Below are 23,003 nucleotides of genomic sequence, written 5' to 3'. Positions count from 1 at the left end.
TATAATTTGTAACGGCAAAATTTTCAACAGCTTTAAATGTGTATGTAAGCCTGGCAGGACCCTGGATAGCTCCCGTCTTTCAAAGGTCATGTAGCCACTCACGTAAACGTCAGCTAATTATATTGATAATACACGCATGCAGGCAATGCATGAGGCAGTTCATTTCCATCATGCCGTAATGCATATCACCAACTTTACAACGCCTATAGCTCAGATGCACATTACTTGACTAGGAAAAGGCATGCTAATGATATGAATCAGCGACCGTCTCTGCGACTGTCAGTAGCCTCTCATTAATGGCCAGGATTGACATTTCTGGGTTTTTCATAATGTCCAGTGCATTTCTGCAGAGAAACAACGAAAGGCAAGTACTGGCCGTTAATTGCGCCTCCTTTTCGGGTGGGATGAGCTTGTGGAAATGATGACTGTGGATAAAATAGTAATGAGGGGCTATTGATTAATCCGATATGTTCAAGACCCTGAATCGTCCCAGTGCTGTCAATTAAAAAAAGGCACAGCGATTTGGCCTGAGATGATGATAAAAATAATTATGCATAAATGAGTTATTTTTATACAAATTGTTTTTGTTTTTGTTTTAAAAATGAAATGAACTGCTGACAAAATATCCTAATAACGATTAAATGACTGTATGACAGTTTTGATTTATTTAAACTAGACTAAATCCCTTGTGTTTAAGATTACATTATTAGTGTAATTAGGCCAATGATTCTCAAATAATGTCAGAAAATAAAATTTAATAATATAAACTTACTACTTATCTTAAACAGAAAGTCAGTGAGGATAATTAATATTTTTTTCTGAACTATATAATGTATACTGTCTAAATAACAGATCATAGAGTAGCGCATGTTATAGGCATACAATTATATGTATAAAATCCTAAATATGGAGAAAGCAAATACCTTACATTCATCTTTATTGTTGCTGATTATACTTGCTCTAAAATTCACACATATCATATGTCAGTGTGCCTCACAAAACTGTAGACTTTTTTAAAATTTAGACTTCCTTGTCTCAGTTGATTAGTTCTGGCAACCCTTCTGCATGTTTTAGTTCTTGCTATGTGTGATCAGTAATATCTGATTTGCTGTATTCTGTTGACTCACAGGTATGAAGTGTAGTTTGTCAGTGCTCAAGGTCAGGCTCATGCGCTGTCATTTAAAGTCTTTGATGGATGTGTATAGATCCTTTCATATAGGATAAATTAACAGTGAGTTATATTAACTTTAAATTGTTAGAGTGCCACATGCCAAGCTTTATATATCTTTGACTGTTTTGTGGCATGCCCCTTTTACCCACAGTGTCTGGCTTCTGTATAGTTTTATGCTTAAGTACTCCAGTGCACATCTCCTTCACACTTCCAGACAGTCTGAGTGTTTGGCATGTTCCAGTGCGGACCGATCAGGATGGATCAGATGCAGAGGAGGAGTGTAGATTTAGATAGAATGGGGCCAGTGAGTGTGACTTCATGTTGTGGCAGTACTGTTCTTATGACGGCTTGCATGGGATTCCCCTTTGGCCAAAGAATCGAGGTGATACACTGAGCCTGGAGTGACACATCACTCTCCCTGCCTTTATCCTAAGTTGTTTTCCTGTCTGTTCCTTCCTCATCATCTGTCTCCAACACAGTCATAATGCACCCTGCATCTACACCTGTTGATTGTGTGCACAAACAATGGAGAAACAAAACATACAAAATGATGTGATGCTCAGAGCTTTATTGTGGACAAGCAATGCAAGATGCAAGCTGATCTTTGGTTTGTAAGGCACGCACATCTGAAGGCATGATTGGTGAGCAGAATACACCACTACTCTTCTTCATCAGCAGCTCCAGAGATGGAATACGATTTCTCCAGTGTGTTGCTCTCCAGCGTGTCGTCCTCAGCTTTAACGGTTCTGTGGGAAAAAAGCAATCCAGAATCTAAGTAGCCTAAAATAAAAATCTAAAACAGAACACTTTTTATTTAATAAAGAAATAATATGTAAAGGGAGATACGGGAATGGGATTGGAATTTGACTTAAGGTCAGAACTGAAGTTCATGTACGAACACATGCAAACCACTAAGTCACAGCTCTGACAGAAAACTTGATTTTAATGCTACCTGATAAGCACAGTCTTCCTCTCAGTCATCTCCACAGCCTGTTCTTGAGTGTAGTCTGCAGCGGCGCCTGGGTCGCCAACTCCACCAGTGATGCCAACAAGACCTACTCCAGCACCTCCGCCATTACCACCTCCAAGACTTTTGGAAGGACCATTGCCAATCCCTCCTCCAAGACCTCTGGTAAGCCCACTGTCTAGACCTCCTCCAAGACCTGTGGCTGGAACAACCCCAGGACCTCCAGCAACCCCTGCAACACCTGCTGCTCCAGAACTTTGAACACTTACGCTGCCGCTCATGATGGACATGGTCTGTATGCCCTGCATCACAGAAGCAATGCGAGAGTCTTCACCCTCAATGAGCTTCCTGTGAACGAAAACAAAAATTTAGAAGGAAGGATTAAAGACAATTGAAAAAAATCTGTTACAGCATAAATTTGAACAGCAAGCATGATCCAAAAAGAACAACAGAATGGTACAGACAAAAATAAATAGAAGGAAACAGAAAAATAATTAATTGTCAGAAATGCATATCTCTAACACATGCAATACTAAAGGGTCAATAAAGTAAAAAGATCACAATGATTATAAGGTATACAGAAAAATAGCACAAAAAATAAATAACAATCAAATTTACAAAATAGGTTTCCATATGTTTCTGAAATAATTGTCACTTGTCATTAACTTCTGGTATGTTTTAAACTGAAAGCTGCAAGTGGTTTTGGAGTGTGGTATTTGTTTGTATTTAAAGAGATTTTCAAGTATCTAAAATCTACCTGTATGTGGTAATTTCAATCTCCAGGGCCATCTTCACATTGAGCAGATCTTGGTATTCACGCAGGAGCAGTGCTGTCCTTTGTTTGGAGGATTTCAGCTCAAGCTGCAAGGCTTCAATTCTTGCCTGAAAAAAATTAAATAAAGATCTGAAGTCTTAAGAAATGCTAGAATCATATTTATATTCATGCATATGCTCAGATTCTTTTTATTTTTTTAAATTTTACTTTATATGTAGGCCAAGGCATGCTTATATTTGACTCAGTTTCTCACCTGGAGTTCCTCTAGTTCTTTTCTGTACTTTTCTTGAGTCTCGCGAATCTGTGCTTCCAAAGCCTCATTTTTGGTTTTCATAGAATCCAGATCACGCTCCTTATTTTGAATCTAAAAATAAGTAGAATATTAAAAACAAGAGGAAACAACGAATGACTGTTAAACTGTAATAATTTTGAATTTGGTTATATTGCCCAATTTAAGCATGTATCAATAATGATTACTTACGTCCTTCTTAGCAGTTACAATTTCCTCTCGCACGCTACGCGTCTTGTCCACGTGTTTTGACGTTTTGTTGTTGAGATCATCAAATTTAGTTTTGTACCAAAAGTCCATTTCCTGCAGAAAAACTGTTTTGTTAAATGAAGTATTTCGTTTAAACATTTAACTCAGTATTTTGCTTGTTTTTTATTTAGGTTTTTTTTTTTAGTTTTTGTTTTCTTTGAAGCTTTTCACACAAACTTAATTCCACAAAAAAATAAAAACAAAAAATAAATATAAAATAAAATAAATAAATAAACATACCACCCCTTTCATTTTAAACGTTTAAGATGGAAAACACATAGCAACATTTTTAACTGAAATATTTTAATTATGTATACAGAAACATTCAAACATTTTCCAATATTTTCCAATAGAGATCATGTGAGAAATCCTCACCTGTAAATTCTTCGCGGCAATGTCATCATACTGGTGTTGGATCTGCTGGATGGCGCTGGAGAGGTCTGGGAGGCTGTAGGCGTCTGCTGCTGAGGCGTGGACCACATATATCTGTTTCATAAGCTCCTCGATTTCCTGTATATGTGCGGTTTTGAAAAAAATAATCATTTATCTTTTTATTTATTAAGGGCAATACAACTATTTTGCGTTTTAATTACCTCTTTGTGTACTCTTCGAAGGAATTCTAGTTCCACCTCTAGGTTTTCTAGCTGCTTCTCCAAAGCGATGCGCGCGGCGGTGGCGGCGTCCACATCCTGAGGTGATAAAAGATGTTCACCTCACTCTACCTCATTCTATAACTAAATGTTTTCAGACAATTTTACGGTAATCATACCGGACGGAAGGCTTCAATATCAAGCTCGGCTTTCTTCCTCATCTCCAAGGCCTCCTCGTATTTCACCTTCATCATCTCCAGCTGACCCGCCATAGCATCCTTTGCAGCGATAGCAAGGTCCTTTAAAAGTAATTATAGGTATTGACTGTGTCTTAGTCTGATACTATTTCCCCCTCAATACGAATCATTACCTGTTCCCTCCCTCTCTAAAACAACCATATTCTGCTCCAAAAATAGCCCAGTGTAAATATTTATAAATCATTTATTTAATTTAGGCAAATTAATTCACGAATACACGTTAAACATGGCTGCATGTTAATTTACCAGGTGTAGCTACATTTATTGTAGATCTTTAAAATTTTATTTGATACCGGTATACTTAAGATTATAGGTACCCGCTGTACTCTCATGTGGTCCGCCAGCCTCTTCAGCTCCTGGAGTTGCTCCTCGTACAGCAGGCGAAGGCCGGTGGGCTTCAAGTATCGATTCTTTAGGGCCTCGATTTCCGTCTCCAGCAATTTATTTTGCTGCTCCAGCGAACGGACCTTTGTTGCGACAGGAGAATAAGACAACACAGTACGCGTGTTATGTGCAATGTCTGTGTGCCCACAGAAGTGCGAATAATGCGCTTTATCTCGCGAGCCAGCAGTGGCATTTCCACACTGCCAGTGCCCGCGACGCATTCAAGCGTGGCCAAATCAGACAAATCCTGTCAAAGATGGCTCTAAAAATGAGGCTTGTTTCCACGAGCATTAAGAGCACTGTTAAATTATGTTGCTTTTTAAATTGTGTAATTAGTTATTAAGTATAGTAGGCTGTGTTATTCAAAATATGAATGGCACCATTAACACTGTGATGAATTTAGTGTTTTAAATATGCCCCAAGGGCATACTAATTATGTGTGAGTACACTTGCCTTCTCAATGTATGCTGCCAGTCGATCGTTGAGCAGAATCATCTCTTGTCTCTCACCGGTTCGTGTGTTCAGGAATTCACGGTTTTCTGCAGAAGCCTGGTCGAGATCGACCCCTGGACCCCCTCCGCTAAGACAGATGGAACCCATTCCGACACTGCAATTAGTTCAGATTTATCAGAACGTGAATTCCTAAGGTAAAATGAGATGTGAAGTGAATGCAAGGTAACGTGTGGATGATATGGGAAAGATGCAGTTGTTTGTCACTTTTGTTATTATTGGGTCACAATTATTGAGGGCGCTTGACTTTTCTAGAGGCCTTGTGTGATTTTTATCGGATCAGTAAATACAATTTAAAAAAAGTGTTCATGTTCTAACAAAGAAGTAAGTTGCAACCAAACAACAGAATAGGCCTATGTATATTTGGCAGTTGAAAAGTCTCTCTAATTATAAGGCAGATCATCTCCTAAATGCCATAAAATATGAATTACTTTGAGATGAAGAAGAAGAGAAAAAATAATTCTGTATAGGTTAAACAAATTGCATTTCGTTTAATGCATGTAATGATTTTCTGCTTTGTTCCTTTATTTATCTGTGCAGGCAGGATGGGCAATGCTTACCCAGTCATAAAGGGCTGACTGCGTGAGGATGAGATGGTCCTCCGACCCAGTGCCATGCTGCTGCTGACAGCTCTGGCTTTACGGGTGTAGCTGGCTGAACGGCACCTCCCGACATCCCGTCTGATGGGAGAAGGGCTGCTGACCCTCACCTGGTAAGAGGAGGTGCTGGTGTCCTCGAAATGCCGGCGATAGGATGAGATCCTTTCTGGGCTGCGACTCATCATGGGCAAGTGACTAAATGTTAAGGCCTTGCTGTGTGTTGATCTTCCTCTTACTAGCTCGCAAATCCAGACTCCCAGAGATCCAGGCTTTTTATACTCTGTATAAACATGAGTCATTGCTATGGGAATGTTGAGCCTCTGCTCCATCAAGAATTAGTACTGTCACTCAAACATCTGTCAGGGTCTTGAGAGGTGTTGAATAAGGGGTAAATTATGAGAAAAGGTTTCATTAGAGGTGTAGTCGTGATGTGATTTGATATGTAGGGTTTTAATTACACATGCTTCTCGATAGGGCAAGGAGTAATGTCACCAGGTCAATCTGAGCAGAGGGAGATGACACTAATGTGGTCACTATTTACATGGCAGAATGTGCAAAACTAGAGTGTTTTGCTATGGCCTGTCTGAGATTCATGCTTGAGATGACTAAAGAATGTAAGTGGGGAATTACAAAGTCCTTAGATTCTTTAATCAGGATCTAAAAAATTTTCAGCTGAAATATGGTCTAATTTTTAATCATTACAGAACTCTTTTTTTTTTTTTTTTTTTTTGAGAATGCTGACCGAATGTGGTTTATGAGATTCTATCCGACTATCTAAGATTTGCCAGGCATGTGGGAAGAAGGCTGGGTCTACATCTAACTGTGATGTGAGCAGTGGCTAAATGAGCTCAAACACTCAGGCGTTATTTTACTCCTGCTGTCTCGTTCCATTACAGTACATTAGTCACTCATCCCTATAGCAGTGCTCACACAGAAAAAACAAACTATGACAGCATTGGTAAAGACAATAGACTATCCTCTTTATTGCCAATAATAAGCCACTGTTATATTTGTCTGCTCATGCTGCTTTGCTCACTTTTATTTAAAACAATTTTTTTTTTCAGATTCACCAGTAAGAGACAGCTTTGTCCCATCCACATTAATGACATTAATTCTTATAAGAATAAACATATCAAAGACTAATACGACTACTGCACTCTCAGAAAAGAGAGTTAGTGAGGTATTAGCATGTTCATTTAAGGCACTATCTTTTAGTTAATAATTAGGTACAAAGATTTACCTTTGAAAGTATACTGCCCCATGTTGACAGATTTTGTACCTCTTTTAGACAATCTTCTATGATTATATAATGGCAGTGTCCTATACAGCTCATTATCATTAGTCACAGATTACACTGAAAAATGCATAAGCAAATAAACATTAACAATATCATTAAAAATGTAAATGTAATTTATTCCTGTGATGAGAAAGTTGTCCTGCTTAATATTTTTGTTAAAAACAGTAATTCATTCAGGATTCTTTGACGAATAAAATATGTATTTGCACATAAATTAAAGTTTTTTTGTAGTTCAATAAATGATTTTTACATTATGTGAAGAAAACTTGACTAATTTTTTCCTGTGCAAAACTGAAGCCACTAAATTTAGTATTGATATTCATATTCGTAGCACAGATGATGAAGGACGAGTTACACCCTGCATTCTAATATTTATTTCAATTTTACATTAAAGTATTTAGCAGATTTTTTTTTTTTTTTTTTTTTTTACAGTGCTATGTTGACTTCATAAATCACTGAATAAAATGCATACATTTTTCCCCCTGCTATTTGGATTGCCTTCTCAAAATATTTAGGTTTAACTATTAGGCAAATAAACAAGAGCCCTATGAACAGAAGTTATAACATACACACTGGCCACTGCACTATCCATTCAAACTAACCACATCAAATAAAATATCAGTGTAGAATGTGCACTATTCATCTTTCAGACTTAACAAAAAAAGGTTTTATTTATTAATGTTTTGCCCATTCTTGCCTTCCACCTGGATAATGCTGGACCCTACAAGAAGACAGAGACAACTTAGACAACTAAAGCCAACAGAACTTCAATATAGAGCACTATAGCATATTGATCTTAAACTGGTTTTAATGTGCAATTTCTTTTATTCAGAAAAAGCATTTTATAAAAATACATGCCACTGAAGCTGAATAGTATTCATTATTTGCATCAGTCTCTTTGAGTAGACCTGCAAACATAACACAAAACTATTGTTTTGAACCATACTCTGGTTGCATATAAAAAAATAATATTTTAATAAAATATAGTTGGGAAATGTTACATTTAATTTTGGCCTATGGCCTGCAATAAGGTTTACATTTTGGCTCATCATAGTAAAAAGTAAAACGTTTGGGCAGCCCTTCATTAAAATATTGTAATCATGCCTTATTGTATATTAACTGTTCACTTTGTGACCCCGGTATGTTCCCATATTCCCTGAGTTCCCACGGCTCACGGACGTCTATAACCACACTGGAGTCTTCTACTGCTCTTAGGACACATCTACTGAAGGCTGGCTTGAAGAGCTGAGATGTCGTAATGAACTACCATCATAACGAATTGTACGCATGCGCACAACTACCTATTACCTTACCAGTTACGTTGGCTCCTCTTTCAAATCCCAAACTCGAATGCAAAACCCAGGTATTTATGAAGCTTTTAAGTTGTTTAAATGATGATCTCTTCTTTACTATTTATTTATTTTCAATTAGATTTTTCTTTATATCGTTATCTTTTCATTTTTTGTGAATCTGTTTAACAAAGTGCTATACTGTATTTTGATATAAGTAATTATGGTCAGGTATATTGGATTATAGTGTGACAATTAATCTTAGTAGTGAAAGTGGACATGCAGGAATTAAATATTTAAGTAGCGGTACTTGGCTTGATAAGAAAATGTAGCCTACCTTTATTTTAATTTCTATATGAAAAATACATTATTATAATATTACTTGCATTACAAATACGAAAAATGCGAAGACAAGTGAAATGTGCGAATACAACATATAGGCCTAATGCATAGAGATGCTGCAAAGTGAAACTGATTCAATTATGCAAACAGTAAAATAAAATAGACCATCATAAAAAATAGAAAAAAGTTACGTTTTCTATATTATACTGCCCTTTTGCGCTAACATTTATACAAAACACCACAGCACTTTTTAAAACAACTCTTTTGTAACCACAGATATACAAACGAGTTTGGCCATACAAGTATCCGTAGTGCGTCGTTGAGGATGCGACCACGTGACACATGTGATACTTGTGCTTTCAGTTCTCCTCCAAATGCGACCAAATACGCGGACAAACTCTGTTAATCAGATTATAAACGGCGTCTCCGGATTACTCGATTCCTGATTGTCGAAGTGTAAGATCCGAAAACCAAAACCACAGGCAGAAATTCTTTCGTATTTCTAAACTTGGATGCATATGTAAGTTAACAGCTTCGCTCTTCCACCTGGCCACTTGACAACTGACGTTCACTTGGTAGTGAGCCTGGAGAGGAGGGCACCATAAACAGGGTGAGCTAGGTTTATTACTGTAAGCCAAAGACATTTAATGTTTATAACTACTCTTTTGGAGCAACTTTGTGCTATAAACAGTTGTGACTTATTAAAGAATCAAAGGCCTTTAACCCAATATCGGTGCCTGCTGTCAATTGTATCAGTTACCTGGGCAAGTCTCAGGTTTCGTGCCCTTGTTTTCTTTGCCACAGCCCACAGTGGCTGTGCTAATAACTTATTTCCTTTGTGTGTCTTTATTATCCTCACTTCCTGATTCGCAAGTTCTAATTTATATGGTTGTACTGTAGACTTCCTTGTCAAAAATGTATTCAAATGCTGTCCTCTTTGGTACAGTATACATGTGGTGTAAATAGGACTAAAAGTGACTGCAGTGTCTGCCTACTGAGATGGAAACGAACAATACTCAGGAGTGTCAATAGATTATATTAATTACAGAGTTTTAAAACGATATGTTTTTCAGTGAAAATAAAAATTATTGAGGGGAAAACTAATGTAATATTTTATTGTTATTGCTATTTAGATTGTTTGCCTTTTTTTTTTACATTTTAGTTACATTTGTATTATTTAATAAAAATCCTGCCCTGTAGTTGCATTATATATTTTTTTTTACATAATTGTAGTTAATAGATCTTTTCATATATTTTCAAATTTTGTAAAAAAATTTGCCTATTAGTTATTATTATTTTTTTTAGCCATTTAATGACTATGTCTCGTTTTAATAGAATTATTTTAAATGAAAATTAATTTTGTTCCCGCCTTGTAAGCTTGCCAAGGCCCTCTTGTGAGCCTTGGCTCCCGGGCATGTGTTGTATGATAATGTTCAGAGTTTTAGGCTTCAGAAACACAATTTAAACTGTGCTGTGGGCTCTCTTACTTAGTGAGTGACTTTTTTTTCCTAGATACAAATGCGGCTGAAAGACCCCTTCTCTTTAAAAACCGCAGACATGACCAAGCGGTCTAACAAGCCAAAGAAGCCTCGTGATGAAGACTCTTCTGACGAGGTTGGCGGTAAGTTAAGGTTTCAATGTCCTTCCTCATTCCAGTACATTATTCATGGGACACTTGGTACTCATTTAAAAAATCACAGAGGAGCATCTAAGGGATTTATCAGACATTAAGGATCTATCATGCATGAAGTTCATTTTGATTCAGATTGTAGGTTTACCAATGCTTGCACAGAGTTGTAAACTACATTTTGGTGCCATCCAGGGTTGACATGCCAGCATGTGAGCAGGGCTGTGGACCTCAGCTCAGTAAAGAAGGCAGTGACAGGCAGCCTGTGGTCTGTATGCTCCGATTGCCTTAAAGAGAGGAACATTCATGAGGGAGAACCGGCAGGAGCACATGACATCCTTGTGTGCCTCAAGTGTGGGTTCCAGGTGAGATAATCTCATTCTGCTGCAGTAATATATTGTGCTACAATGTAGGCATTTTTGTCAGCGTGCAGTGACAGGTTGCATGTATTTCATTGACAAATACAGTAAAATCAGTGAAATTTATTATTGAAACTATTATTACAATTTAAAATACCTGTTCTTTATTTTAATATATTTTAAAAAGTAATTCATACCTGTGATGACAAAGCTGAATTTTTAGTCATCATTAGTACAGTCTCCAGTAACATGATCCTTCATAAACCGTTCTTGTTACTGATCTCATGCTCAATAAACATTTCTTATTCTTATCAATGTTGAAAAACATTTAACAGTACAACAGAAACTGAGATACAAATTTTTCAGGATTGGTTACGAAAATAACAGCATTTATTAGAAATAGATTTTTTTTAACAATGTAAAAGCCTTTCACTCTCGACCAATTCAATGTGTCCTGGCTGAATAAAATTGATCAATGTATATATAAAGGTCATATGATGCTGCTAAAAAAGAACATTGTGTGTTGTATTTGGTGTATTACAATGTATTTATGTGGTTTAAGGTAAAAAGAAAACACACGCACATTATTTTCTACATACTGTACGTTATTGTTTCTCCTCTATGCCCCGCCTTTCTGGAACGCATAGATTTTTACAAATCTCATCGTTCTGAAAAGCACAGTATGCTCTGATTGGCCAGCTATCCAGTGTTTTGTGATTAGCCGAATACCTGTTACGCCTCTCACCATACTGTGAATGACATGTGTCATTCAGGAGGGTGTGGACAATTCTTGACTTTTATAAAGAATATCTCTATGGGTTTGAGACTTTAGTCTTTGCAACTTTAAGGATCTTCTTTATTCACAAACACCTTGTAACACTCCAAAAAGCAAGGAGAACTTGAAATCACATCACATGACCCCTTTAAAAAATATATCTTACTGACCCCAAACATTTGAACATTGTTTTTAAAAAGTAGAGATAAAAAATGTAGGCCTAACACAGCAATGGCGGTTGGGTACTGCAAGTTTTAAAACCAAATAATGAAGTTTTATTAGGCCTGTGTGTAAAAGGTCATATTATTCACAGACTCCTGGTCCAAAGCATTTTATAAAAGTAATTGGAGTGTCCCTACTGTTTCCTTTGCATTTTACCCGCAGTTTTTGTACGGTACATTTAAGCCGTGACAGCGCATTTGGCAATATGACAGGTTTGTTTGGCCTTGATTTGACAGTGTGTTAAAAAAAATTTGTGTTTGCAATCACTCAATTTTATTGACCATGCTGAACAGAAAGAATTGTACTAAAACTTGTCCAAAACTTTTTTTTCCATCAAGAGTATTATATGGTAACCTTACTTCTGTGTCTCTCTCTTTCAGGGTTGTAACCAGGCAGAAACTCAGCATTCCACAAAACACCAGCAAGGTCATCACTCTGACTCTCACTGTATCACCATCAGCCTCAGTACATGGAAAGCCTGGTAGGAAATATCAACTGATACTGTATTCATGATTATTTATCCTTATGCGTTTTTTGAAAGATCACCATATAAGAAAAAGTTTGGGGCAAGAGCAAGGATGCATTAAAATTGATCAAAAGTAACAGTAAAGACATTTACATTGTTACAGTTTTCAAATAAATTCTGTCCTTCTGAACTTTCTATTCATCAAACATCTCAGTTTTAACAAAAATATAAAGCAGCACAACTGTTCCCATTATTGATAAATCAGCATATAAAAATTATTTCTAAAGACTGGAGAAATAGATGCTGAACATTCAGCTTTGCCATCATATTTAAAAATGTTTTAAGTTGTTGTATTTTGGATCAAATAAATGTGCCTTGATAAAAGCTTTAGTAAGCATGAGAGATTTTTTTTTTTTAAACATAAACAATTCTTACGAACCCCAAACTTTTGAAAGGAAGTTGATGCTCTTTTGTAAAAGACATGAAAGGCATAGTAGATGTAAAAAATTCTCCTTTAACAGGTGTTTTGAATGTAAGGAAGAGCTCTCCACTCATTGCAATAAGAAAGCGCTGGCTCAGACTCTGGATTTCCTGCAGAAGCACTCAGCAAAGGCCACCTCAGGTAGTTATTTCACAGGAAAACAAGCAGAAGTGTGACTTTCTTTAATCATAGAAAAACACCTCTTTTTTCACCTGTGTATAGTAGTGACAGTCATTCACGCTGTGGTGGAGATTCAGCTTTGAAAAAATGAAAAATGTTCTTGTTTTCTAGTGTTGTATGGAGCTCAGAGAAGAGCAGATTTCTCTTAATTGGCTCTTTTAGAAGCTCCTCATTGTTTCTCTGTACATAGAAACGCTATGTCGGCACATCTGTGAGTCATTGACCTTTGTCCTGGCGGGATCACTGGTTTTTAGTTTGCCAGATACAATGAGGGACATATGTTTCATCCCACAGTTTTTAGGCAGCCTGAAAGCACTGTGATATTTCACAGGTAGAAACTTCTTCAATATCCTCTTCTATACTCACTTAAATTAAGTTTAATTTGTAGCACTTTTCACAATATATGAGGTATTTTACACTTGAAATAGTTAACCTTGGATCATTGTAACTCCTTGGTAAATTAAATCCTAGGTTATTTTGTCTCATTTTTGACTTTTCACACCACTTGTACTTTATTTAAAATCTTGTCTTTTTTTACACAATGTTTCTAAACAGCATTAGCAACCATAATTGAATAAATTCTGTTTGCAACTGATGCCATAAATCCTTCTTGGCTCACAGCATGCTGTGTTTCAGTTACTGTTTGAAGTAAATGCTCATAAATGTTATGATAATTATTGTAAGAAAGACATTTAAGTGCTCAAGAAAGAAAGTACAATGACCCTCTCATTGAAAACGATGAGTTTTGTAAAAAATCAATGCATTTCATAGAAGCGGGGCATAGAGGAGAAACAATAATGTACAGTATGTGGAAAATCAGTTTTTGAACCTTTGTTACTAGCTGACTGCTTTCTTTCATAACAGCAGCTCCCCGGCTCCACCTAGAGGTCCAGCAGCAATGCTGCCTTGGATGCATGCGGAAGTTACTCTGTTACACATTTAGAATGAGTAGCATTTTCTCAGTTATTTCTCCACTTACTTGTCTTGTCTTGTCAAGTCTCAGAAAAGTTGTTTCCAAGATAATGAGATCCATGATCAACTAATGCTTTGTATGATTTTATTTTATTTTTTTAATTGTAAATTTGTCTTGTGGGTCAAATTTCACTCCAAAATCTGAAGAATAAAACATAATTAGAAAGGAGGAAATTCCTTTCATGTTTAAGAAAATGTTGCGTTTAAACTCGTTGTTTACATGATAACATGCTGAAGTATCACAAAAATAATGTCACTATGCACATTACAGTTCAGACGTTTTTGGTCTGGAAGATTTGTTTTTGAAGGAATCAATACTTCATTATTCAACAAGGACACGTTAAATTGTTAAAGATTTCAGTTTCAAATAAAAGCTGTTCTTTTGAACTTTTTGTTCATCAAAGAACCGTTTTTTTTTTTTTTTTCACAAAAATATTAAGCAAACATAACGTTATTAATAGTTCATGTTTCTTGAGCCCCAAATCTGCATTTTTTCATTAATCATATGACACTGAAGACTGAAAATTCGAATTTACCGTCAAATTATCCAATTTCATATATTTTGTTTTTGTCTTGTTGTTTTTACAATTTACATTTTGTTTTGCGAAATTGGAGTGAGGTATGACTTGAACATGTTATTGCAAGTCTTAGGAGATTCATTCACCTATATCATTAATCCTGTAAAGCCTAGCTGAAATTATACAAAATAACATGAGTATGATCATATGGTTTAGTTGAGAAAACCATCTTAATTACTTTCTGTTACATCTGTCTGTCACGTTTTATTTGAGTTTCACCTCGTAAACGTGAGCTTGAATTCTCTGGTATGCAAACTTAGACACCTTCTCCAGTTTAGTTTGACAGTGAATGCCGAAGCACAGTGTCTGTTACACTTCTCATTTCCCTTTTCAGTGATCACCAAAGGCTAATGTATAAAATTTCACATAGCTGTGAAATATGCTACCACCTTGTCCTTGCATGATACTTAACAGTCATTAAATCCATTTCTGTCCCTGTCTGTGCCCTGATGATCTGGTGTAGCAAAGTTTAGCTCATTTAATCCCAGCATAACTGGTCAACCGCCATTCCAGTAGCAGCTAGGCTCTTGCTGGAGAAGCGTGCTCCAATTCCGTTACTGCTGCATGGCTGCGCTCATTAATGGCATTAGGCGCTTGAGCGATGCTCCTCGGTCGGATTCCCTGAAGAACAACTGCAGCTGTGTAGTGATCTGATCCTGAGCTCGGCTCCTCCCCCCGCCCTGCCAAATCTCCCATGATTCCTCGTCTCTCACTCTGAGCTTCAGGGAGTGGGTCTCATTTTCTTTAGGAGGAGCAGCTTGTTTCCAGCTTGCATCCTCTGCTGTTAAAGGGTTAGGTCACCCAAATTAAAAAATTTGACTGTGTTTTACTCAAACTCGAGACATCCTGGGTGTATGTGACTTTCTTCTTTCAGACGAATCCAGTCTGAGTTTTATAAACAATTGTTCTGGCTATTCCAGACTCTATCATTTTTAATATAACTCCGACTGAATTCGTTTGAAAGAAGAAAGTCATATAAACCTAGCATGTCTTGAGTTGCATAAAACAAAAGCTAATTTTCATTTTTGGGTGCACTAACCCTTTAAAAGTTGGTGGATGTTGTGAGAAGAACCTTTTGCTTTTGAGGTAGCAGTTGTAATCACATTTACTAAAAACATAAGAACACAAAACTCAGTTGTGATTATTTCACAACTACGCTTGGGAAATAACTTTTTATTATTTATTTTAGTGGAAAACCAGTCCACTCCAGACAGAGTCAAACAGACTCAATCATCTTCGCAGGATGATTTTGAACATATTCAAAGAGCTTGGTGTTCACTGGATGATAATTGTTTATAATCTCTGATCTGATCAAGCCCGAGAGTCTCCCCGAGCCAATAGATACGAAGACAGAAAAGGGAAAAAACGTTGCACACTTGGTGACTTTCTACTGGTGAGGACTAGAAGGTAGCTGGTGGTGGTCTGTGGTATTTGGCCAGAGTTGGGCCACCTCCTGCCCACATCCTTCTTACCTAGCTCTTTAAATTACCTGTTGCCATTCTTCCATGCTCATTGTTCCTAGCGAGCTGACTAAATGAGGGAGAAACGGGCGTCCATTGTGGCTGTGAAATGGACTGGCGCTGGCATAGAGGAGTCGGTGAAATTGCATTTCTGCAAAATTTGAAGGCCATGGTTTTTTTAGACACAGCCTGTTGTTGTGTTCGCGTTTTCTCATAGACTCGTGGCACAAAAGAGCCCTAGTGAGAATTTTCCAGAATCCATAATAGTTTTCCACAACAACAGCAGGGAGAAGAAAGAAAATCTATTAACTGCGCTCTCTCACCAAAAAGGCCTTCAGCTCAAGTACCAGAGTCTTGGTAGAAAGAGACTTGACCTCAGAGAGCCAGGCTTTTGCTTGAAACACAGCTGGGAAGGCTTTGTTTGAGGAAATTAAAATGTTTTTGCTTCAATAGGCATCAGAGGCTGGCACATGCAGCAGTTGAATCTTCATTTGCTCTTATTGATTTTCAGTCTCATTTCATATTTCATGAGGTGAGGGTTCAAACTTATTTTGCTTTTACATTTCTTGTTTTTATTCATGTATTCTTTTTCCAAACACCGTTGTAAATGATTTGCATGAAAATCCTGAGTAAGTGGATGATATTGAAATTAGCGTAGAATTGCACCTTGTACTCTGGGTCTCTTTAGTAATCCCTTATGGTTCCTAAACCATTCTAAAACTGCTAAGCACTTAAGCGCATAGTTACATTTACATTTAGTCATTTAGCCCAAAAATGAAAATTCTATCATTAATTGCTCAACCTCATGTTGTTCCAAACCTTCATTCATCTTCGGAATACAAATTAAGATATTTTTGATGAATTCCTAGTGCCATTTTGCAGAGTATCACAGTCTTTAATGATGTTTCTCTGGGTTTGGGCTCTTTCCCGAGCTCGGAACCCTCCCTCTCGACAGCATGCCAAATATGCTACTAATTGCTTAATCTTATTATATGTTAGTGCGAACTCGTCGAGCAACGCATGTACGCGGATACTTTATTTACCTTCAGATCAAAGCTTAAACAATGTATCCTTGTACAATGATGCTGACACAGAACAGCATGAATTGTTTACATTTGTGATATTCTCCAAAATGGCGCTATTGGGTGACACGGAGGAGATGGAAATTGTTGATTAGTCATTATTTTTGTTTTCTTTGTGCACACAAAGTTTTCTCGTAGCTTTGTAAAATTATGCTTGAACTAATGATGTCACATGGAAAATTTTAACCATGTCCGTGCTACGTTTCTGAGCCTTGATCGTGTTTGGATCCGGAAAGCTCTCTGAATTCAGCAAAAATATCTTAATTTGTGTTCTGAAGATGAACAGAGGTCTTACAGGTTTGGAATGAAATGAAGGTGAGTGAGTAATGACAGAATTAAAAAACTTTGGTGAACAACTATCCCTTTAACAAAGTAACATTTCGAAGTAGGGATGCACATATATATATTTTTTTCCATATGAAATTGTGCATGTTTGTTATCCATATTTTAACATTTAGATTCCTTTTTCTTTGATTGAATGCTTACTTAAGGTAACTTCACCTGTAGCATTTAAACGTTTTCACATTTAAAAATGTTAATTTGTAAATTTATTTTCAAAATATTTGAAATTCAAAATAGAATTTTAATTCCAGCGCATCCCTATTTTCAAGTCTACTAAATGTCTCCTAAATTATATTTCTTTACTGGTTCAGTTTTTTTTTTTGTAACTTTTAATGTTGATTGTATTCATTGGAACTCATTAACCTTTATTTGTTGTGCACTTTTATGGTTTTTAAACCTTGTTTTACATTTAGTCTGCCGATGTTGAGGGTTTTACGGCTAAGTCTTGTTGATTACTAAGGATTATTAGCCTAGGGTGGAAGAATGCTCTTCTATTTAGGTCAATTCAGGGCCAACGTGAACAGCACATTTATATATGTGTGTGTGTGTGTGTGTGTATGTGTGCATGAAAGAATCAAGACGTTGGATACCCTTGGCCTCAGATGGCAATGAAACACGGTTTTCATGCCCCATGGCCACAACAAATTAACAAATTAATAAGACATTTGGTGTTGCTCGGCCTTCCTCATGACTGCTTGCTGTCTTCAGCCTGAGGAGAGCTGTCCTTCACTTAATGAGGAAAAAGGGACGATTTTCAATAGTGTACATGTTCAGTGCATTCACTTCTGGAAGTCTGTGCTTGACTCTTCTTGGCAAGTTCTTCACTGCAACGCATCAAACACTTTTTAGTTTTGTAACACTTGTTTCAATGCTTTTCCTCAAGCATCAATGAATAGTAGTGGTACTTTTATAACCTTTGGAGTTATGTATATGAAGCAAGTTATAAATAATTTCTTCTGTCAGTTGGTTGTCTATGTGGTTATTTACCCACCCTCATGTCATTTTAAGCTTGCTTTCTTGCACTAATAAATGTATGATATTAAGCACAATTTCCAAGCTTCTTATATGATATAAAGCGGCTTATTTATTTATTTTCATTATTTAATATTCTCTATTATAGATCAGTGGTTGGGGCCTCCTTACTTTTTTGAAGGTATACAATGCATGTGAGCAGTGACGTGGCCCAACTGTGGTCACTGTTTGCTTCTATTGTATAAAGAAGAGCAGCTTAGACATTCTGCTCAATATTGTGTTTCACAATACGTTCTTTCTGGTTTAGGGTGGAAAAAAAGTGTTTCACAGTGCTTATGAAAGATCTTCCTTTTAAAACCATGAAACCACATTTACTTTGGTCAGGGTTTCTGTGGTGTCTTAAATTTAGTTTATCAAATAAAAGGCCTAAAAAAGTCTTAAATTGTAGAAGAAAGTCTTATTTATGATTTCAAGAGGTCATAAATTTGGGGACGGAAAGACCAAAATTGCGATTATGGCTGAATGTTATGATTAAACTTCAGAAGACTAACTTTATGATTTCATTGAATAAACATGAGCGCTTCACATTCCAAGTTCAGTGCTGCTGCCTTGTGTTCTGCTGTTATCGGGGAAAGTTATATTTCTACCAAACGCTCCACCTGCTGGCAGAGAATGAATGAGTATTTTCAATACAATGGTTGTTTTGTTCAGAGTTCAGAACAATGCGAAAAATCGACCCATGTACTTACCCTTCAAACACGCAGGCTTTAAATGTGAACCGGTGGATCGATAAGACAATGCATTATAAAAATCTAAACATAGGGGTGTGCAATATGTATGGTCTGCGATATATCGTGATTGTAGTTTAAATGATGGGAGATATGAGTATATCGCGAAAAGCAAACACAAAACACACCTACAGAGTGCACGCATATATTAAGTGATGAAGTTTAGTAGGTTAGACTAGTGTGTGTTCGTGCATTTAGAGTGCCTTCTTTCTTTGCATGCATTAATCAGTCTATTAAAATGCATTTATATTTATCACATAATTTAAGATAGGGGGCAGAAAATTCATATTTACATAATTTCATATAGTTAATATCACATGAAGAGTGCAGTTTCTTTCCTCCAAAGCAAGCATGATTACAAATGTGATATTGATTTTATACAACAATTGAATAAACAAGTAGTTAATATTAAGAGATTACGTTTTAGACACCATATATCCTGGTTTTGCTCTATTTCTCAAAAGAAAATAAAAATAAATAAATAAATAATTTCCAACACAGCCTTTGTTTTACGTCTCTGGGCTACTTGACGCTGTTTTGTTCCTGAATGGCCAATATCTAAAGTCTATAAGTTTATAAAACTTTGTTTTTGTGAAAACTTGTATCTGAACTGTAAGTTATGCTTTTTACAGTAATTTTATGGTATTTTAAAAGTACCTTATCTAGTTTGCTTTGTCAATTCTTCCACATGTACAGCACATACATGCAGAGAATTGAAATTGCATTATTTTCATACATATAACACTAACAGTAGAGCATAAGGGCATGTAAAAATAAATAAAATACAGTTAAATAAAGCAGCACAAGACACATGCCAGAGAGTGCAAACCAGTGAAGTAAACAAAAGTGCAAAAGAGCTTATTCAGACTGATTTAAAGTGACAAAAAGCTCAGAGAGCAATTCTTTATTTAAACTGACTGAAGAGGTAGTTGAATGAGGTTGTAAGCAGACCAATGCTGCACAAAGTACCTGGTGCAGGTCAGAGTTTTGCCGCATTTCCACCAAAATTACCCTGAACAATTGTACCAGGAACTCCCCCCCCCCCCCCCCCAGACCTGTTGCTTTCTGCGTTTCCACAGCAGTCTAAAGTACCGTGAAGATTATGCAAATAGTCTGGTGACTTAGGTCTGCCACGTTTGTCAATACAAAGTACGCAAATTTTGGACTTGCATCCTCGGTAGTTCGGACTTCGGGATGTTGATGTCCGCGACAATGCAAATCCAAGAATTTAGCAAACAGCAGTATACTTGATAGCATCAGTGAGCTTGCCTTGGCTACAACAATTTTCCTCACTGTATATAAGAGGGGAGGGGGTTCAGAGCTTATATGGTACTATAGACATTACCCTACCCCACGCATATAGTATTAATTTTATATGTTCAGGTCTTAAAAAAGGTCTTAAAAGTCTTAAATTTGAGCTTAAAAATTCTGCAGAAACCCTGTTTGGCGCTTGTGCGTTTTATAGAGAGCTGGGTGGGGAGTAGTGGGATAGTGCTGATAGTTTAGGCTGCCCCGGGGACATGCTCCACAGTGTCGCTCCTGCCCATATTCGGTGGCTGAGCAAGGAGAGCCAGGTGGTGGTGCCGAGTGCAGGACAGTCAAGCGTGGCTGTGGTGCATGCTGACATTTGCCTTTGCTAACTGCTGCAGGGAGAGGAAAAATCTGTTTTTCCATATGCTTGTTCAGGGCACCCCCCCACCCACCCACCCAAGTCCCCTCTATGTATCTCCTTCGTTGCCATCCTGGCAGATGGCTCTCTGAACATTGTTTACCTTGATCAGTGGGCCCAGATGCGATGTAACTCCATAGGCATTCCCACATCGCACATTTATTCTCCTGGTCCATTCAAAAAATGGGACTGACAAGATGCAAATGTACCTTATTGCCATCACACTCACTCATTATCCTATTTGCTCATTGTATGAGCTGTGCGTCCCTCTTGTCCACACTTGTTTGCACCTCAGTGTTCCTGGACATATGGGCTCCCTCCCGAATGACTGTATGGACACAGACAAACTTCCAGATGTTTCCTTGTAGTGCTCCAGATGCTTTTGGCCCCACTTAGGAATAGCAGCACTCCTCTCTATTGTTTTGATGCCTGATTAACCCCTGTGAGAAAATCGTAAGGGCACAGAAGCTGCCTACTTCAGATTTTAATGGATTTTTTTTTTCTGAACAAGGCTTAATTCTGGGCCAGTTTGCAATAAGTGTGTTTGGATCTGCATAAAATTCGGGCAGCTCCAGAGAGCATTGTTGCACAAAGGAAATCCAATTTACGTCCTGAATTGGAGAACATGGATTGACCTTGGGCTTTTCCTCAGATGTGGCGGTATGACAATATGGGTTCAGAAGGGGAGCTAAATAAGGTGGTCCTGGGGCTGTAATGTCATTTTAACCTGAAAGTTAACTCAAGACATTTTAGTTGCTTTCCCGATTTATGATATTACTTTTTCCACCCATCCATTTGCCTTGATTATTGTCTGAATTTAAGAGATTATATTGCGGCCTTGAAGTCATTAAGATAAATCTGCATTGGGGAAAATATTTATTTGATCCCCTGCTGATTTTGTAAGTTTGCCCACTTAAAAAGAAATAAAGGATCTGTTATTTTTATGGTAAGATTATTTTAACGTATTGAGAGAGAATTTAAATTAAAAAAATCCAGCACATCATGTAGTGGTTAGAAATTGATTTGCAATTCAGTGAGTGAAATAAGTATTTGATTCCCAAGCAAAATTGGTGCAGAAATCCTTGTTGGTTAGCACAGGCAAGACATTGTTTTTTGTAGTTGGTCACCAGGTTTGCACACATCTCTGGCAGGACTCCAACTAATCTGTGGGATCACATAAGTATTTCCCCCACTGTATGTGTCAGCTTAGGTGTGTTTATGAAGAAGCCTGGTATTGTCCAGCAGAGATTCATCAAAGGCTGACATGCAGAAATGTCCCCCATCTCCACAAGCATTCAACAGCTTGACATGTCTATTATTGTACATTTTAAAGTGCCTTTTTTCATAATAGTTTGGAATAGTTGTAAAGGGACCTTCATATGCAAGTGCTTTGGTTTTGTGTAGTTTGTCTAAAAGATGACCTCCAAGGCATCATGTTCCAAGTTGTTTACAGCTCGTCAATGTATGTTGTCCTCTTTGTGGATATTTCCAACAGGAGGTACCGTATGGGAGAAATCAATGCACACTAAGGCATGTAACAACTAATTTTATCCACTTTCTAAACAGAAATCATTCATGCAAGAATAAACCAATTGGGACACAAGAATGAGGCATATTATTCCACTTGAGGGCAAAACAAGCTGTAGATAGTACAAAACCTGCACTCATCTATATGATATGAATTACTTCAGATCATTTTGAAGCTATTTAGAGCACATTACATGAATACGGTACACTTGTGTCTCTAGCAAATATAATTGTATCAGTAATGGCAAAACAACATTTAAACCCAAATAAGTTATTAGAACTTATTGATATCATTTTACGTTTGTCTAAGTTTTTAAAATCCTTTAAGTTGCAGTGCTGAAACCAATTTTGGCATTTTGTTTATTAGTACATTTTTAAAATATATTTAGAATTTTGATGGAACATATGGCTGCTTATTTACTTAATATTCATAAAAAGGTACATTTGGTTTTGTGCTCTTATGCATAAAAGTACTACAGAAGAGTATAAATAACAATATTTAGTAGATGCAAGCAGCAGCATGCTGACTTTCTCTCATTCTTAGTGCCTTGGGTGCTTGTAGCTGTTCATTAATGCTTAATTTGACAGAACACTTGTGCTCTCCTTCACAAATGGTGCCAGTGAGTATAAAAATCAAAAAGAAGGGTCAAGAGCCATTCATGGATTCAGTGTTTTGTTAAGGCTTGTCCAATGCTTTGTTGCTAAAGGCCACCACCCAGTTTGACAACTGCTCCACCGATTAAAACTTTAAAAAATATCTTGCATTCAAAAATTGCAGGTAAGC

General features: G+C 37.0%; 2 protein-coding genes across 3 annotated transcripts in view; one reads left to right on the top strand and one right to left on the bottom strand.

Annotated features, from left to right (window-relative positions):
* Nucleotides 1–1,719: 1,719 nt before the first annotated feature.
* LOC127975541 (glial fibrillary acidic protein-like) lies at nt 1,720–6,045 on the bottom strand. Its single transcript, XM_052579692.1, has 11 exons — nt 5,753–6,045; nt 5,136–5,289; nt 4,616–4,765; nt 4,221–4,340; nt 4,045–4,140; nt 3,827–3,961; nt 3,395–3,505; nt 3,167–3,277; nt 2,896–3,020; nt 2,124–2,486; nt 1,720–1,917 (listed from the first exon to the last, which is right to left on the bottom strand). The coding sequence occupies exons 1-11, from the start codon at nt 5,974–5,976 to the stop codon at nt 1,830–1,832; spliced, it is 1,677 nt and encodes a 558-aa protein (XP_052435652.1). The 5' UTR covers nt 5,977–6,045; the 3' UTR covers nt 1,720–1,829.
* Nucleotides 6,046–9,024: 2,979 nt separating this feature from the next.
* LOC127974991 (ubiquitin carboxyl-terminal hydrolase 45) overlaps nt 9,025–23,003 on the top strand; it is a 35,812-nt gene continuing 21,833 nt past the window's right edge. The window contains exons 1-5 of one of the 2 annotated variants that reach the window (XM_052578668.1): nt 9,025–9,329; nt 10,232–10,340; nt 10,542–10,711; nt 12,083–12,183; nt 12,690–12,790. In XM_052578668.1, coding sequence (XP_052434628.1) covers nt 10,238–10,340; nt 10,542–10,711; nt 12,083–12,183; nt 12,690–12,790 — 475 coding nt within the window. In that variant the 5' untranslated portion in view covers nt 9,025–9,329; nt 10,232–10,237. The remainder of the gene's footprint in view (nt 9,330–10,231; nt 10,341–10,541; nt 10,712–12,082; nt 12,184–12,689; nt 12,791–23,003) is intronic. The other variant, XM_052578667.1, reaches the window with a different exon arrangement.

Source organism: Carassius gibelio, chromosome B16 (assembly GCF_023724105.1).
Source record: "Carassius gibelio isolate Cgi1373 ecotype wild population from Czech Republic chromosome B16, carGib1.2-hapl.c, whole genome shotgun sequence".
Lineage (NCBI taxonomy): Eukaryota > Metazoa > Chordata > Actinopteri > Cypriniformes > Cyprinidae > Carassius > Carassius gibelio.
Note: the sequence above shows the minus strand (reverse complement) of the source record. Positions and strands in the feature narration are given on the sequence as shown.